The 18,631-nt window shown below is 49.2% G+C and overlaps 1 protein-coding gene and 1 long non-coding RNA gene across 4 annotated transcripts in view; both read left to right on the top strand.

The window, feature by feature from the left end:
- LOC135809768 (uncharacterized) lies at positions 1–898 on the top strand. The gene is made up of 4 exons (XR_010552238.1): positions 1–124; positions 210–350; positions 498–564; positions 839–898. It is a non-coding gene; the product is annotated as an uncharacterized LOC135809768 (long non-coding RNA).
- Positions 899–16,771: 15,873 nt separating this feature from the next.
- The window catches only part of LOC135809765 (aldehyde dehydrogenase family 3 member B1-like), a 14,067-nt gene continuing 12,207 nt past the window's right edge, over positions 16,772–18,631 (top strand). The window contains exons 1-2 of one of the 3 annotated variants that reach the window (XM_065323191.1): positions 16,772–16,932; positions 17,955–18,098. In XM_065323191.1, coding sequence (XP_065179263.1) covers positions 16,912–16,932; positions 17,955–18,098 — 165 coding nt within the window. In that variant the 5' untranslated portion in view covers positions 16,772–16,911. Of the gene's footprint in view, positions 16,933–17,123; positions 17,226–17,629; positions 17,771–17,954; positions 18,099–18,631 lie in introns of those variants that run through there. The other 2 variants (XM_065323193.1, XM_065323192.1) reach the window with 2 other exon arrangements.

Here is an 18,631-nt window from a genome sequence, read left to right as displayed (position 1 = left end):
TTACAGTCCAAATGGCTTTCACTTGTCACTGTAGCGTTCGAATGTCAGGGGTAATACCCCTATTCCAGCACCTGAGGCGGTGCGTCAAGCGCCGCCTCTTTCTCATCATATATTGTGACAAATGGTAAGTGTGCAGTGCTCCTAGCTCTCTCCCCCAACAAAAGAGCTCTATGACACTGTGCTTTCTGCGGTTTCTTTCGTTTTTACAGTGGAGAAAGGCTGGTGGGAGGCCCAGCCGTGGCCGCACACCTGGCGGGTGCGGCCCATCTAACCCGTTACTGGGAGGGCCGGCAGGTCGGGCTGCTGTTGCAGTCCGACTACCGGGACGCCGTGGAGCGTATTAGGACCCTGTAAGTAAGCACTGCTCTGTCTACATGTATACTTATCCCCCTCGTTATAGCGATACTTACTTGTTTCGTATCCTCTTGTCTTTAATACCCTGCTTCCGTATTCGTGACACTAATAGTGTTTGTGTGCGCTCATGCTTGGTTTTACAGATGATGATGATGTATGAAGGTCTGGACCTGCCGTCTTCGGGATGTGCCATTTGTTTCAAAATTATTTGTAAGTACTTGTAACAGGCGTAGTGTAGTAACTGTGTGTGTAGTGTAGTAACAGTGCAGTCGTAATGTGTTTTGTGATGGTCCTGTGCAGTCGTAATGTGTTGGGCTACTGAAGTACACTGCATGAAGGGGTATGTGTGGGTGCTTCGACACATTCTCGTGCTTCCTAAACCCTAGATATGTGTATAGCACTATAACCTAGATGTGTGTGTGTGTGTGTGTGTGTGTGTGCCCGCGCATGCATGCGTGTGCGTGCATTGTGTTCTCTTCTACAGACTCATCCAAGTCCATTTAAATAAAAGTGCATTATAGTAAACAGTATTGTGTTTTGTTACAGTGAATATGTGGGGAATGGTGGATATGCCTTAGTGTGACTGGATACGTGCGGGTTGTGACTCTTTGCTGGTCACTCTGGATTCTCCAGTATAGATTCGGTGCAGTGCAGAGGGGATTTGCGGTGCGTAGCAACACTGCTTCACTGTGACACCCCTTCAATAATTGTTTTGATGCATGATACTCCGGGCGTAGCCGGTTGATTCTTACTGTATCCCGATCAAAATAGAAATATGCATCTAATGCACCTGCATGGATAGTAGGCATTTCCCAAATCGGCCGGCCGAAAAATTCGCCGAAGAAAGTGGTTTTGAAGAAATCACCCATCTTTTCGCCGAATTTTCAAATTTCGCTTGTTGAATTCGCCGAAAACCGATGTTTCAGTGCTTCAACAGAGTGTGTGTAAATGTACATGACGTAATGGGAACGGTGACTTCAAGTACTACGTTGAGCCGAGTTCTGATCTTGGGGCTCATAATATGGCCGAATTTGAACATTCTCTTAACCGATCGAAAAGCCGATTAGGCATGCTCTGCATGGGCAACTTGTCAATCAGTGCACATCTACGATGTGCAAATAAAACGAATGCACGGAACGTGAACTTGTTTGCTGCACATCTACGAAGTGCGAATCAGGGAGTAGTATAATGACACGTGTACTAGTACACCTTGTGTTGCACTGCATCTTTTCCACACGCATAGGACCACTGAAGGTCACACGCTCCGCGTGCGTATGCACGCATGCGCAATATGTCATTCACTGCATGCAATGCACATCTACGATGTGCAAATCAGGGGATAGTACGTATTTTACTACTCCCCGGTGCGAATGCACCGAACGTGCACAAGTGCACGTTCGCCATCTATGGCGAAAAGAACCTTAAAGGGGAAGTTAAGGCAAAAATTAAAATTTCACCAGTTGTAGTCTTCGGGGTGCTGAGTCGAATGGTCTTGGTCCGAGGAAGCTGAGACGCTCCCTTCCTACTTGAATCCCAATCGAACTCGCGCACTTCCACCGAAACTGGGTGACTGCGCCCTACTAGATGGGGATTTGTATGCAAAATGTCACTAAAAGCGCCATTTATTATTATTATTATTATCAAATTTTTGATAGGGCAATCCCCACAGGCCTAAGGCCTTCTTACAGGGTACCCTAGAAATGAAAGTACTGAATTACGGAATAGGTGCAGTGAAGAGCATAAGCGGACTGCAGCGGGGAGTGCATTCCAACGGTCGGAACCGATGAAAGAAACTGAAAAGAGACCGAAACGAGTTTTAGCTTTTGGTAGAGTGACAGACGAAGATACCTGGGAGCGAGTGCAGGAATTGGTACGAGTAGAAGTAGAACGAAGGCAAAAGCAATCAGTAAGGAGAGTAGTAGTTAACTGATTCAGGACACGAAACACTAAGATATAGAGTTTGAACTGATAGCGCACAGACAAAGGGAGAATGTGATGGCGTGCATTAACAAGGGATACGTCAGAAAAGCGAGGCATACTGAACACAATGCGTAGAGCTCTATTACTAAGACGGACTAGACGGTCATGAAGAGTTACTGACAAGCAATGAGCAAATGAGTTACTCCCATACTCGAGTACTGTCTGAATGGAACAAATGTAAAAGGCACGCTTCGCAGTTACCGTCATATGATCTCGGACCTTTCTGAACATGGCTAACTTACTTCCAACTTTCCGCTCTAGTTGGCTAACGTGCTCTCCGAAGGAGAGATGTTCGTCGAGTACAACGCCAAGGTATCGAATGTGTGCACTAGGGTTGATTGTGACCTCACCCAGCTGTAGAGCGACGCTGGGGTCAAGGGGCTTGCACTTTGACCTGAACACGACAAACTGCGTCTTGGAAGGATTCAGCAGTAAGCCTCTGGCCGCCAAGAACTCTTTCACTTTGACAATGTCTTCCGTCAGCTCCTTGCACAACTGTTCAACGTTCTTGCCAGCTTTGTAAAGGGAGACATCGTCCGCGTACTGTCGAGCCTTGCAGTGCTGGGGTACAGAGGGGAGCTTTCTGACTGACAGATTGAAGAGAGAGGGCCCCAAGACGGAGCCTTGCGGAACCCCCCTGTTGCTGCTATATTCTAGGCCGTGTTGTGTCTTGGTGACTACACGTTGCTTCCTGTGGGTAAGGTAGCTACGGAACCACTGCAAGGCAGTACCACCGACACCGATCTCCAGAAGTTCACTCAGTAGAACTGCATGACTAACTGTGTCGAATGCCTTAGACATGTCTAGAAAGGCAGCTACGACATAATCACCTTTGTCCAAGGAGAGCATCCAGTCGTTGATCACGGGCGTGAGCAAGTCCTCGCAGGAGTGGCCTCTGCGGTAGGCAAATTGCTCAGCAGGTAGGGGTACCAGTGGTGGTGGTGCATTATAGATATAGTACATTAGTTGGTCGTGTACAATATGTTCCAGTAGCTTAGACATGTGGGACAGGAGTGATATTGGTCTATAGTTGGATGGGACTGACTTATCTCCACGCTTGTAGATAGGCCGCACATTTGCTAGTTTGTAAGTCGATGGAAAATCGCCAGATGTAAGAGACATGGTAAATAGTTTGGCCAAAGATGGGGCGATCTCATCATTGATGAGCTTGTAAGCCTGGGCGGGGATGTTATCAGGTCCTGTGGCTTTACGACTGTTCATTCTCTGGATATGGAGTTGGACTTGTGGAACAGTGACTGGTGTGAACTGTGTCAGTGAGTATTCCGATAAAGGGCCATTGGGAGTGCGTAGTGTACTGCCAGAAAGTGATGTATCGTTGACAACGTCTGTAAATGTCTTTGTGATGTCGGCTACTTCGGCAGCAGGTTCCTGGTTGATTTTAATTCTACCCAGTAGATTGTTCATGACACTCCATTGCTCTCTTGGGTGGTTTCGATGATTGATTAGTTGTTGCTGGAAGTATGTAGACCGTTTCTTCCTAGTCAAAAGTTTGCATTGTCTTCGTAGAGTTCGGAATTGTTGCAGCAGGTCTGGGCGATCAGGACGTTTTATCATTGCACGGTGTGCTCGTTTACGCTTGAATAAAGTCTGCCGGAGCTCATCGTCTATCCAAGGCGATGGAGTATAGCTCTTCTTGGCGTTAACGGTCTTTAGTGGGCAGTACTCATTCAAGGCATCACTGACTGCATCCTGCCAGTGTTCAGTATAACTATCTAGAGACATCTGTGATGAACTGCGTGTGATCTGCTGGTGGAGAGTAGACATATGCTTAGCAGCTGTCTCTTGGAATTGCTTGATCTTCAACGTGCGCAGCGGTGGCTTTCGTACTTGTACCTGTCTGTTTGTCTTGAGTGTGCTGGTGGTAGCATGGATAGTGTAGGTCACACGAACAAGTTGGTGATCGGAAATATCACATGGAATAACATTGCAGTCTTTGTAAATCAGTTCATCCCTGCCTGGTCTTGCAGTGGACGTGGTGGAGGAGGAGCTTGAGATCAGTGCTAGGTCTATGGTTGTTGCACTGGGGAGTCTAGTTGGTGACGTGACAACGTTTCGGAGATCAAAATCAGAGCAGAATGTTCGTAGGTGAGGGTAGTGTGCGTGACTAGGGTCTTGGACATTGACATTGAAATCGCCTAGAATTATGCACGCGGAGGAGGCTGGTGTACAATCCAGTATGTCATCAGTTAGGCTAGATAGGCTTTGCCAAAATGCCACAGGTACTGTTGGAGCTCTATATGCACAGAGGATAGTGAGAGGCTGGGGGTGAATGTTCACGTGTACTGCGAGGGCTTCAATGGGAGAGGAGTGATGTAGTGCTCGATTATCAAAGCCTTCTCTTACGTATATACTGACACCACCTCCTCTCTTTGAGTTCCGATCAAGTCTATGCATGGTGTATCCAGGTACTGTAATACATATGTCAGGTACACTGTCGGATAGCCACGTTTCCGTTAACGTTAATATGTCTAAATCGTGAGCATGCATGAGTGCTTCAATTTCATGTAATTTATTATACAGGCTACATACATTGAGGTGAGCAATACTTAGCTTTCGTGCTGACGTTTGAGGGGATGCCCTGGCAGTATCCTATTGGGTGACTGTGTTGAGGAGACGGGTGATGTCGTCTGATGACAGCGGTGCACCATTATTGATAATCTTGTCACGGGGGAGGTGACATCGTACACCTTTGTCGCGAAGAGCTCGAAACTTCGGGACTAAGTCCCTCCGTCGTCGTTGTTCTTGTCGGGTTAGGTCGTGTTGGATGTAGACGTTGTCTCCTTTATATTGTGCTGACGTTTTGTTGCGTAGAAGTAAATTCTTCCCCTGTGGGGACAACACCACTCGCACGAGACGAGGCGCTGGTTTTGCCCCAGCAAGTGAGCCAGATGTTTCATCCCGTGGCCGTGATGAATGGCTGGGGCCAAGCCGGGCTGCAGATTTGATGTCCTCTGGAGCGAGTTGTGGGGCGAGGGTGCCGATTATGGCAGACAGGTTCTCCGATGGGAGCTCCTGTACGCCGCGAAGGATGACATTGTTTACTCTGTTCTGCTGCTCACTGGCCTCCGCAACAAGGTCACGCAGTGTCTCCTCAGACAGTCCGTATTTGGAGCTTGCAGCAGAATTTGGACTGGCGGCAGGATGGCTGGCAGTGATGTCGGCAAATGTTTTCTTCATCTCGACAATGGCGGATTTGGCACCATTGTCCGCCTTGCCAACATCGTCATTACATTTCTCTACTGCTGCCTTCAGCCTACGGTTCTCCGCTGACAAGCGGTTGATGTCTTGGCGCTGCTCGTCAAGCCTCTTTTCAAGGCTGTCCAGTCGTGGTCCCAGGGTCTCTTCGATGATGTTCTTGAATTCCGATCGAAATTGCCCTTGAAACGTCTCGAAGAGGCCCTTGATCTGCCTTACAGCATCACTATCGCCAGGACCTTCTGACACTCCAGCGCACTGGGCTTGACGATCTGGTGTCAGGCTGGACTGCGGTTTGCGAGCTGTCTTCTCATTTCGTTCTTATAAAAGCACGGATGACCGCGATTGGCCCATATGTTGTAGTCTTTTGGACGCTGAGTCGACTGGTTTTGGTCCGAAAAGGCTGCGATGCAGCGTTCTTCCTTTATTCCCAATCGAACATGGTTGAAGAAGCGGTCACGTGGTCCTGGGTGCCCAAATCACCTGGTCACCACGCCAGCAGGTGACAACTTTCACACCAAGGTTCAACTCGAGTTCAACTCGAGTGACAGGACTGCACCCAAAATAGGTCAAACAGGCTAGTAAGTTGTACCCTGCAGGCACGGTGACCAGGTGACTGGTGTACGCAGGAGCACGTGACCGCTTCTTCAACCATGTTCGATTGGGAATAAAGGAGGAACGCCGCATCGCAGCCTTTTCGGACCAAAACCAGTCGACTCAGCGTCCAAAAGACTACAACATATGGGCCAATCGCGGTCATCCGTGCTTTTATAAGAACGAAATGGCGCTTTTAGTGACATTTTGCATACAAATCCCCATCTTGTAGGGCGCAGTCACCCAGTTTCGGTGGAAGTGCGCGAGTTCGATTGGGATTCAAGTAGGAAGGGAGCGTCTCAGCTTCCTCGGACCACGACCATTCGACTCACCACCCCGAAGACTACAACTGGTGAAATTTTAATTTTTGCCTTAACTTCCCCTTTAAGAATGACATTTATGGCATGCCAGGGGTCAAAGGTCAAACTCTGGGGGATCCCGGGGCCAGACCCAGCACGACCGACACAGTGTGCCTTATTTGGACCAAAGGTCAAAGGTCAAAAAGTGTGCCAGAACCTGCCCCCAACACAGTGTGCCTTATTTGGCCCAAAGGTCAAAGGTCAAAAAGTCGCACTTACTACTGATCAGGCTTATGCAAACGAATACAAACAGCCTCAAGTACTTTCAACTGACTAGCGTACCGTGCACGACAAAGAACAGAAAAACTAAAATCATCATACACCTGCAGACACTTAGGGTGAGACAACAGATGAAGAAAAACGGCAGACTTCTTACGATCACAATCACCATCCGATTCCTCGTCTCCACCAACCGCAACCTCGTCCTCCGTCTCATCTTCCAACTCGTCCTCAGTGTCGTCCCCCGTGTCATTCTCCTCATCCACACCGATCGGTCCCAGGCTCGCTTCATGTTGCTTAATCTCTGTTCGTTGACTCCTCCTTTGATCTTGATGGTACAGTGGTCCCTCTATAATCCGGCACCATTTGTGCCACGAAAATCTGCTGGATTAGGGAGGGTGCTGGATTAACAAATCTGATCTACTGCTGCAATGTGCATGAAGAGGACATTTGGCTCCTGAAAATTGTGCCGGTTTATCGAGGGTGCTGGATTATAAAGTGCCGGATTAGAGAGGGACGACTGTAATTTGTTACCATTGTTGTTGTTGTTATTGTTGTTGTTCCTGTTGTTGTTAAATCTTCTGTTCCCAGTGTCTTCGCCGGTGCTTGACATCCAGTACTGTAATAATTCATTGAATAATTAGCCGTTGAACGTTGATATGTCTACAGATAGCAAGAAGACATTTATTATAAAACAAATCTGAAGAGAAGGAAAACACAACTGAAGAGGCAAAACACATGAAGCACGGAAGTATCTCCCAAGCCAAGCAAGCATGCCGTTATGGTGCGAGGTCATACAACTGTGGTACAAATCTAGTACGGGAGTACATGAACTACAGGTCAAATATGGCATGGGGGAATCCATATACATCACGCCCCTTCGAGATAATGCTGAGAAAACAAATCCAGTATTATCTATCAAATCCAAACAAACAAACAAATAAGTATGGCAAGCAACGGCCTATAGCACACGGCGGAACAGACATAGCATGCCACACAAGGATACAGAAAGATACGATATGAGAACAATCCTCAAGAACATGTACACGATGTGTCCAGAACAAATCAAGATGCATAAGACTGTCCACGGGTGGAGGAAATGTTCAAACGAGAGGGTGGTTGGTGTGCTCGTGTGCTGCGACGCAGAGGAGGAGGCGTAGCAGGAGCAACGACAACAGACGGCTGTGGTGAAACGCATGGTGCTGGTGACGGCACGGGTGGAGAGAACGGACGAAGAAAACGGCGATTTCTCCAATAAACTCGACCACTAGCCAACTTGACGAAATAGTCACGGTGCTGCCCAATGGCCACAATCACGCCACGGGTTGTCCAACGCTTCGTCTTCGGATCCTGGACGTCCACAGGAGTGCCGATACGGAGAACGGGAAGAGAGCGGTGGGTGGGAGTACTGGCGGAAACAGGTGTCGAGGGTGGTGACTGTTCTTCACGCTCACTAGCGACGGTCGACCACGAGGAATCAAACTGCGTCCACTCAGCAATGACGAAAGACCGAAGTGGATGCCCGAGAAGATGCTCAGCTGGGCTCTTGCCAGACGGACCGGGCGTGTTCCGCCACTCCAGTAGACCACGACGAAATGCATCTGTGTCGAGATTGCCATTTGACGAGGTCTTGAGCAGCAAGCGCTTCATAGCTTTCACTGCAGCTTCCGCATGTCCATTACTCTGGGGGTAATGCGGGGAAGAGGATACGCGTTGCACTTGCCAACGGCTACAGAAGTCAGCAAACTTCTTCGATGCAAACTGGGGGCCACCGTCGGTGCACAGTACAGCAGGCACACCCAGATCGGCAAACCAACGACGACAAGCGAGAATGACATCGTGTGATGACGTGGTCCTGCCGGTTCGAACAACGCACGGCCAACCAGTCAGACGGTCGACATAAACAAGAAACTCGTAGCCTTGGCAAGAGAACAGATCAGCGGACACAAACTCGAACGGCAGAGTAGGATGACGGTCATTCATCGGTGGTTCGGCTGACTGCGACGACTGGAATTCTCGACACGCGGAACAGGCACGGACAAGGGTGTCTATGTCGGCGGTGAGACCAGGCCAGTACACGAGCTGCCGGGCGCGAGCCTTCGTGCGGACGAGACCTTGATGCGATGCATGAAGATTAGCAAGAACGCGTTGACGCATAGCCAAGGGAACAAGAATGCGTTGGCCTTTCATGACGATGCCCTGGTCCACTGACAGGTGCTCACGTCCATTCCAGAAGGGTTGGAGTGGAGCATCCAAATCACGCTGACGAGCGGGAAAACCATGCAGAACGCACTGGACAAGAGACTGATAGACTGGATCAGCTGAGGCGGCTGCTCGAAGTTCAGCAAACTTCAGGTTGGGGTGAGGACCATCATCACGGAGCATGCACACACGGATGCTGCGGCAATGAAGAGCAGGGGCTTCGCCGAGTTCATCATCTGAAGACGGGATGCCGACGGGATTGCGAGACAGCGCATCAGCAAACGCGTGATCAGAGCCTTTTCGCCAGGAAGCGTGCACTTGAAACGACTGCAGCTTCAGGCGAAGACGAAGAAGGCGAGGATTCTCGATCTGATCTAGAGAATACGCGTTGATAATCGGGATCAACGGACGGTGATCAGTGATCAGATCAAATAGGGTGCCGGATAAGTACAACTTGCACTTGTGCACAGCCCAAACGACGGCGAGCATCTCGAGCTCAACAACAGCATAGCGAGATTCGGCGTCAGAGAGGTAGCGGGAGCCACACTGGATGATTCGCCACTTATCATCCTGCTTCTGCCACAGAACGAAGCCGAGACCACGTAGTGCAGAGGCATCAGTCTCCAGACGGAGGTCGTGTCCATGCTGGTAGAAGGCCAGGATAGGAGGAGACAGCAGAGTAGACTTGGTCTTCTCGAACGCAACAGTGTGGTTGGCATCCCAGACAAATTCACGGGTCGTCTTCAACAGACCACGAAGCGGAGTGGTGCAGGCGGCGAGGTGTGGTGAGAACTCGCTACACTGGTTCACCAGGCCAAGAAACGAACGCAAATCAGTGCGGTTCGCAGGAATGTCAAAATCGCGAATAGCCGCTGCCTTGTCATCGTCAACAACCCAGCCGTCTGGACTGACAATGTAGCCGCAGAAATGGACGTGATGTGACGCAAAGGTGAATTTGGACGGGCTCAGAGTAATGCCATGCTGTCGAGCACACAGCAGGATGTCACGGACATGGGTGACATGGGAGGCAAAGTCGTCATCATAGGCCAGGCAATCATCTACAACCTTGGCGAAATTCGGGATTGCATCAAACGCAGCATCAGTGCGGCAGTTGAAAACATCCCCGGCGGAAATCAGGCCTTGAGGGTTGCGTAGGAAGCGATACCTGCCGTATGGGGTGATGAATGTGGTCATTGGACATGCCTGCTCACTCAGTGGGATTTGCCAGTATCCGTGCCTTGCGTCAAGCTTGGTGAGGAACTGTGCCGATCCAATACCAGAAACCACATCGCGAGCGGTGCGAACAGGGTGGGCTGGTCTCAGGACTTGGTCATTCAGTCGTTTGAAATCGACGGTGAGGCGTTTCTCGGAGGTACCTTTCTTGTCGACGAGCACAATTGGGTGACACCATTCACTAGGCTCACTGACAGGCTCGATTATGCCATCGACAACCATTGTGTCCAGCTGTGACTTGACCTGGTCACGAAACGCGTACGGAATCGGGCGTGCGGTATGGACACATGACGGCTTAGCATCTGGCTGAAGTTGGATGTCCATCGGAGGACCTGCCATCGCCTTCAAGCCAGTGTCGGAAAACACGTCCGAGAACTCCTGCAGTAGCTCATCGCGAACACGAGCGATATCAGCAGAGCTCGGATTGACAACAGGCTTTGATACAGCACGGATCTTAGGTTGCGCGGCAGCATTAGCAGCAGGGTACTGTGCAGGCCAATCTGACGGGAGGAGCTGGAGTGCACTCAAGGACGAACGTGATAGAAGAGCATCGTCCAGACCCTTGTACACGTGGATTACGGTGCTGTGTTGTACTTCGCCAACCTGAAGTGAAGCACGAATACTGCCGACGTTCTGCAACTGCTCTCCAGATGCCGCTAGGACGCACTCTGGGTCATGGTCGAGGTTCTCGGGGAACCCGCCAAGCAGTTCGAGATGATGCTCGCCAATGGCATCGACGTCACTGCCAGTATCAGGGACCCAGGGTAGCGTGACTGCCTCATCCTCAGTGGCTAAACGGGTGGACACACGCACAGTAGGCTGCGCAGCAAGACGAGTACGCTGCAACTTCAGTTGGCCCACATGCTTCACGTTCCGGTCCGATTGTGACGACGACCTACACATAGCGAGAAAGTGACCAGTCTTGCCACAGCCATTACATTTCTTGCCGCTGGCAGGGCAACTAGACTTTGTGTGCGGGCTCCGGCCGCAATTGGGGCACTTCTTGTGTGTGTCGCTTCCTGACGAGGGAGCGGATGCAGATGGCAATACAGGTGCAGACATCTTGCTGCCAGGCTGTCCCTGTCGGGATTGTTGCTTACTGCGTTGGTACGCGGACCGCCGCACAGCATTGAGCTGGCTGGTGGACGGGATACTGCTGCTCGTCGTGGTAGCCGCTTCCTCCGCCCGGCAAATTGTGACTGCATCGTTCAGGGTCAAGTCCTTGGCAGACAATAGCTTGTGCCGGGTAGCGTCGTCACCAATTCCAATGACAATCCTGTCACGCAGGGTGTCAGCACGCACACGTGTCAGGCTTGTGCGACAGGTACTACATGTGTGTGCTGAACATTGTGAGCACAAAACAACGTCCGGAAAATCACAGCTAGTGTGTAATTCTTTCAACGAAGTGTAAAAACAATCGAAAGACTCGCCTTTCGACTGACACCTGTCGTAAAATGCGATACGATCCAGGAGTGGGTTGCGCTGCCGTCGCAAATATTCCTTGACTGCAGAAATCACATCGTCCGCATCGGGATTCGGTGGAGTCACGATTATACCCTCGCGGAGAAATCTGCGTAGCTCCTCATCAAGAGCTTGCCGCAGCGAGGATACTCTGGTCTCACGGCTCTGGGCTGACAGGTGCTGGCACTCATAATAGTCTCGCCACATTTCCTGCCATGCCGTGAAGTCGGCTAATGTCGAGGACGACAGTAAAATCGGTCGCTCCGCAGAGACAGGCTTTGGAGCTGGTGATGTGGTGCTGGGTTGCACGGGTTGTTGTGTTGGTTGTGTCAGTCGTTGTATAGTTTGTTGGAACAGGTCAGCCATTTTACGTTCCCTCTCCTCTGAGGACTTCATTTGTGCCGCCAACATCGCGGTCAGGGCAACAATGTCAGGAGCAGGGTCTGAGTCGGACATCGTGGTCGCAACCTACGCAAATGCCATTATCACGAACAAACTACAAAAAAAATCGGCCAGTGCGCAACACAACGAGGTGCAAACACAAAGCACGAGAAACTAAACACACAGGTGAGTTCTACAAGGAACGAACAGTTCACTGCGCCATGATATGTCTACAGATAGCAAGAAGACATTTATTATAAAACAAATCTGAAGAGAAGGAAAACACAACTGAAGAGGCAAAACACATGAAGCACGGAAGTATCTCCCAAGCCAAGCAAGCATGCCGTTATGGTGCGAGGTCATACAACTGTGGTACAAATCTAGTACGGGAGTACATGAACTACAGGTCAAATATGGCATGGGGGAATCCATATACATCAAACGTCTAGGTCTTTGAATGTTGATCGTGTTGTTTTCTCTGTTGAATTCCGTTCCCTTCAGCTTTCTTTCTCCTTGTTCATGTTCAGTGCTTGCCTCTTCCATATTCACCTGTGCCACCGACCCCACAGACCAAGCCCCAGCACCGCAGATGACAGGTGCAGGTGGCGGTTCCGGGGGAGGCAACGGCAACGACGGCGATGGGGGCATCACCTCATCGCAGCGTCCACTTTGGTCTTGAGCCAGATGTTCTTGTGGCGTACTCTCTTCAACGGTGCTGTTGTCGTGCATTGTGTTGTGGTGACGATGTGCACATTATCCATCTCCACGGTTCTCGATACGGGTAACGGAGGCACTATTGCCGACGACGGCAATTGTGCTAACGATGGCTGTGACCGAGGGTTCTTAGGTGGCCTGCCACGTTTGGGCCGCAGCGCCCGTGCCGAGCCAGTCAGCATGTGCAGTTGGGCTGAAGGCAACAGCTCACACGTACACACGTACACACGTACACAGCCGCTAGCTGGCTGGTGCAGTGTTCTATCATCTATTCTTACTACATGTAGGAATCAAATGGACAATGGCATTATCGCACCTGATGAGTGATGACTTTGCTAGCTTTGTACAGCTACATGACATTGTAATTGCTGTTTGCTATTGAGTATTGTGATCATCACGGGCACCGTACGTTATTGAAGGCAATTGCGACGTTGAAGTACATGGAAAGCAGGATGGATTATTTGGAGGAACAGAATGACCAATGATGGTTCCCAAAATCTGCAAGAACTAAGTACGAGATAGTCACGCATTAGGGATCAGTTCGAACTTGAACTGTAGAGAACACTCCTTCACCGAAACCTTCTCTTCCCAAAGAGCAGACATGGGAGACAGAATCTGTATGGACTGAAGGGATTTTCAGCCAGGATAACTTGCATTTTCCGCTAATGTTTCTTCGATTCCGCGACCTGTTTTAACGTCGCACCAAGAGTATGGGGGGGGGGGGGTTATATTTATACTCTTGGTCGCACCACAAACAGGCGGTTTCGCCTCCTTTGATACATGTGGACGACAGAGGGAATTAGATGGGGGGGGGGGGGGGAGGAGGTAGTACGGAGAGAGGAAGGGTAGAAAATAAATCATGTGAGTCAACCTCAGGGTTACACTAAAGCAGAAACGGAATTGTGAATATACTACATCATGTGTTATACCCGGCAAATCCTGAGCACTCGTTCCCAACAGATAGAGAAACCATCTCTAGATCCTCTCTCCTGGACAATGTTCTTTCTCTATCCGCTGCTGCTCGGAGTATGCACTGAAGTAAAAAAATAGCAGTACGAGTACATGTACATGGTTTTCGTGGAGACTATGTAGCATCACAAAGTGTACAGTGGTAACCATAGCAACGAAATTGAGATCAGAGTCAACGAAGAAATGATGTGTAAAGGGGGAAAGGAAGCCTTAATTCAAGAAGAGTTGAGACAAGAGCCTGAGCAAGGGCAAAATGCAAAGACAAACAGCCAAGGCCAAGGCAAGGGACACTTTTGCGCACTGACACACACAGACACACACACACCATGTACCCCCCCCCCCCTCCCCATACACACACAGTATAGTAACAACGCAATATGCCCATCCGGAGATGATAGCAGGTCCCAAAGGGACAAACTGAGTGTTTTAAAGTCACGAGCAGAATCGGGCATGGCGAGTCAAGTCCTGGCGGCGGCGAGAACTCTTTCCACAACTGCCAACGAAGTCTAAGGTGACATGCACGGCAGGAGAAGGAATCATGTGGTGCTGTGTGCTGTTCTCCACTCTCTGCGATCCTGGGCGAGGTCATACCAGTCCACAATGAGCCTCCTCTAGATTTGGTTATTCCTCTCTTTCTTATCTAGCCGCCAACCGCTGGAACTCAGTTCCGGCATCGGTCCGCCTTGCTGCTTCACCAAGTCAATTTCGTATCGCAATCCTAAATTGGCTAGGGTACCCTGTAAGGAGACCATAGGTCTGTGGGGCCGGACTGCCCTAGAGAAATATGAATACTACTACAGTACTACAATCTGGCACTGATGATCCCGGCTTCATGTCAGACACAACATCAGTGTCCCGCCACCGCTTTAGGCCTTGGCGGATAATGCTCGAAAAGGTGGCAGATTCTGCTCGAAAAGCAGTGAAATTGGCAGAACCATACAAACCTTATGGCGGGCAATTCCTCGAATTCTGCTCCATTTCTTTATCCACATACCAAACATGCATGAAACTTACCAGAAAAAGTACCGAATTCTGCCAATTTTTCTGCCGGCATTATCCGCCAAGGCCTACGACCGCTTACACACACGCGGCGCGCACACACGCACACACTCTGACACAGACACACACACACACACATGCTCCCGCTCACACACACGCACACCGCCGGGCAGTATCTAAAGTACGCCGCGGAGGATTTGGATCCTCGACGATGAAGAACCTTGGAAGATGGAGCTGATTGTTGGAGGTAGGCCGCAGTCGTGAAACAAGGCCGCCCCACTTTTTCGGCCATTTTTTGTTTTTTTTGTTTTAGCACACTGCAACAAGGCGCGATGATCGCAGCCACGAGTCAGCGCAAGTGTGGCAAATAATGAAGACTGATCCTTGTCCGGCCAGATCGTGGTTTATTGCAGAACAAAAAGTCTTTCATTCCAGTCACTGAAATGGCACCAAATGCCTGAAAATGCTTGCAATTTGGCTTCAATCAAGTTTTGAATTTTTTCCCGGGGGAGGATAATGAAGAACCCTTGTCCGGGCCCCGATCGTAGCGTCTTCTTTGGGAAGTTTAAGTTATTGCAGAATCAAAAGTCTCTCATGATTGTTTACTAACATGTTACACTGAAATGGCACAAAATGTCCGGAAATGCTTGCAATTGGCTTCAATTTTTGAATTTTTTCCCGCGGGAGGGCCTCAGGATAGGCAAAGCCCGATTTTGCCAGTGAAGCTTCGATATTTTGCCGCAAAATTATGCTGGCTCATCGTCGATATTTTGCTTTCATTTTGCCAGTCCACTCGATATTTTGCTCCCTTTTTGCTCCAAAATTTGTGTCACGTGTGGGAAAACTGACCGAAAGTGGGTCACGTGTTGGCAAAATGAGAAAAAGTGAGTCACCTGTTGGTAAAACTGTGCGAAAATGAGTCACATGTTCCGTATAAGTGAAAAATCTCCCAAATTCCAGCGAACACACCGATATTTTGCTCCGTTTTGCCAGCAAATTCCCTTTCAAAATTCTTCGATATTTTGCTAGCAGAATTGCTAGCAAAATCGGGCTATGCCTACCTCAGGATCACCTCCCTTGAATAGAGAGGTTTTGCATTCCGAATTTCGGAATTATTTTCGGAATGTGGCGGCAGGAGTCGAAAAAGTAGTCGAACTTTCGGAAGTGTGGTGGCGAAAGTGCATGGTTTTCCGAAAATAGATTTTCGGCTCTTTCATGTTTGGGAGTGCATATTTGAATACAAAAAAGTGTATTTTTCATGTTTGTATTTTTGCTTTCTGCTGCTCTCGATTATTTGAAAAAATTTCCACGTATGTAGTTTTGATTTTTGCTAGTTTTGCTGCTCTCGTTGATCTCGCCATGTTGACTAATCTTCTCACACTTCATCACACTCTATCTTCCTTTGCCCTGGAGCCTACTAACAGTACAAGACAGTAGTTCGCCAACCTCGTCTTCAGCTGTTGGATCACTTGGTCCACCATCAGTCCGTCCTCGTCTTCGAACCGCACCCAAATTCAGTTTGACCTGCGCACATGGATTTGATCCTGCTCAACCCCTTCGACGCTCTCCATTTTGTTTTGCATGGCAACCCTTGGAAACGAAGTCGAATCAGATTTTCGGAATGCAAAACACTGAAAATACAGTTTTTCGGAACGCGCTTTTTTCGGAAAAGCACAGTCGAAAATCATTCCGAAATTCGGAATGCAAAACCTCTCTAGTGTTGGTGCCTCGGACGGGCCTGTGAAAAGTATGATCCCCTCGACATGCATGGCCTAGAGCTTCTGGGCTACGATAATCCTTGAAATACAATAAATACAATACAATACAAAAATACAAAGCCGGGCTTTCACGACTCCCGGAAGTACTTCCAGGAGTCCTGGAACTGTGGAAGCAAGCAAGGGGTATGACATGATGTGATCACTGAATTGTTGTTGTTTGCATTTTTATTCATTGTGACTGAATACAAGAAAAACAATCATGGTGTGATGTCAGTGAATCTGATGACTCATACATCATTACGACACTTCTGATCACGTGGGCACAGTTCACATGGGCAGTGAAATGAGCAAGAGAATTTCAAAAGTTAGTTCGAGTTGGTTGTCTGTTCAGTGTGGATTTCTTTGGCAGCAGAGTCTACCACTGGATCGGTCTGTCTACTCGTACTCCTACTCATAGTCATTGCATTGTTGTGCGAGAGAAGTCGAACTTCGATCCACCTCACGTGCTGAACATGGAGGAGCAAATGAGAGAGGTATGTTATCCGGCGGCTACACAAACTAACTTTCAGAATAATTTCAGGGTTTCGAATAAAATTAAATTTGATTTGAAGTGCCCAGTCTGATGTTACAAAACTATCGCAGGTTCGTGGATGCCCCTCGCACTAACACCCAGCACGACAACACTAATCTCTTGTACTGGTGTTTACTATGATAGCGCGTTTCTCTCCCATTGCTGGAAATGGGCACGTACACGATGTATGCTACTGCACTGGGATTAATGCCGTAATGGTACGGTGCCATCACTACTACCCAGGCTTATTATGATGTAAGTTTCAAAAGGAGTGGCTCAGGGTAACCCCCACCCCTCTGAATCCACCACTGGTGTGTGCCGTACTCATGTTCACAGACCCACATACCAGATGAACACGGCTGTGACTGTACACACGCACACACTCACATGCGCACACGCGCACACACATACACACAATACTACCGCCACCATCACCACCACACGTGCACGTGCACACAAGCACACACACACACACTGTCACTTGCAGAGTCACATTTCTCTTTCCCAGTATGGCCATCCCCTAGAGACTTGTTGACAGTTGGTTAGACAGGCGATACAGAGCAAAAGCATATCCAGGTACTACAGAGGTGTCGGACGGTATTTTAGTGTGGTACGGTCAGCAATCTCAAGTACAAGTTACTCGCTGGGTTGCTGAGCCGAACATTTTGGAATTTTAGAGCCCAGATCAGTGTATTTTATTGATTCACAGGGTATCTGGGGCGAAAAGTGGTACGGTCAGTACCGTAGTGACCGTACCGTGTCCGACGCCCCTGGACTAGTACTTGCAAAGTCGAAGTTTCGTAAGTATTAGTAGAGAACCAGGGCCCTGCAACAAAACCATGAATGGTACTGGGCATTGACTTCAAGTGGACTTTAGCTGTTGTCATGGCGTGCTATCTGGTTATTGGTGGTATTGTGTGCGACTGCGATTAGCAGCATGTCTCACTTACTGCACATTGTGCACGTTTCATGTCTACCCTGCAGGTTGTTGACCGGGCCAGGGTGGAGTTCAAGGCTGGCAGGTTGAGAACCTATGATCAGCGCCGCTACTATCTGCTGCAAATCGACAGGTTCCTGAAGGAGCAAGAGGCCGCTATCATTGCCGCACAAAGAGCAGATCTGAGGAAGGTATGGTTCTAGTCAGTGTGGAACAAAAAGGCACAATGATTGAATCAGACCTCGCTCTTTTAAAAAGTTTAAACCGTTTCTGTATAGTCGAGGTAATCGTTTGACCTAACGTTACAGTGTGTTGCGCTGTCCTCCATGGTGTTCGCTGTACATCCCATGCTTCACCGGCTGGCAAGGGGACCGGACTAAAACAGGACTAAAACGGGACTGGATAAGCGAGAGGTCTAATTGCACGCGCGTAATGTTCCAGGCAGTCTTTCGGCTACAAATATACACATGTATAGCTTGTAGCAGGGTGGAGTTGTTTGTTTGTTTGTTTGTTTTTGCTTTTCTTTACTTCACCATAGGCACGGGAAATATCTGCCCTCTCACTGGGCGTTTTGCCACAGTTCAGGATGTATATCTATGTTGACAGTTTTTATTACTGCCTGTGTGTGTGTGTGGGGGGGGGGGGGGGGGGGTGCGTGCGGGCGTGCGTGCGTGCGTGCGGGCGTGCGTGTGTGTGTGTGTGTGTGTGTGTTATCTTTATTTTA

Source organism: Sycon ciliatum, chromosome 2 (genome assembly GCF_964019385.1).
Source record: "Sycon ciliatum chromosome 2, ocSycCili1.1, whole genome shotgun sequence".
NCBI lineage: Eukaryota > Metazoa > Porifera > Calcarea > Leucosolenida > Sycettidae > Sycon > Sycon ciliatum.
The sequence above is the reverse complement of the archived record's forward strand: the minus strand, read 5'-3'. Positions and strand labels throughout refer to the sequence as shown.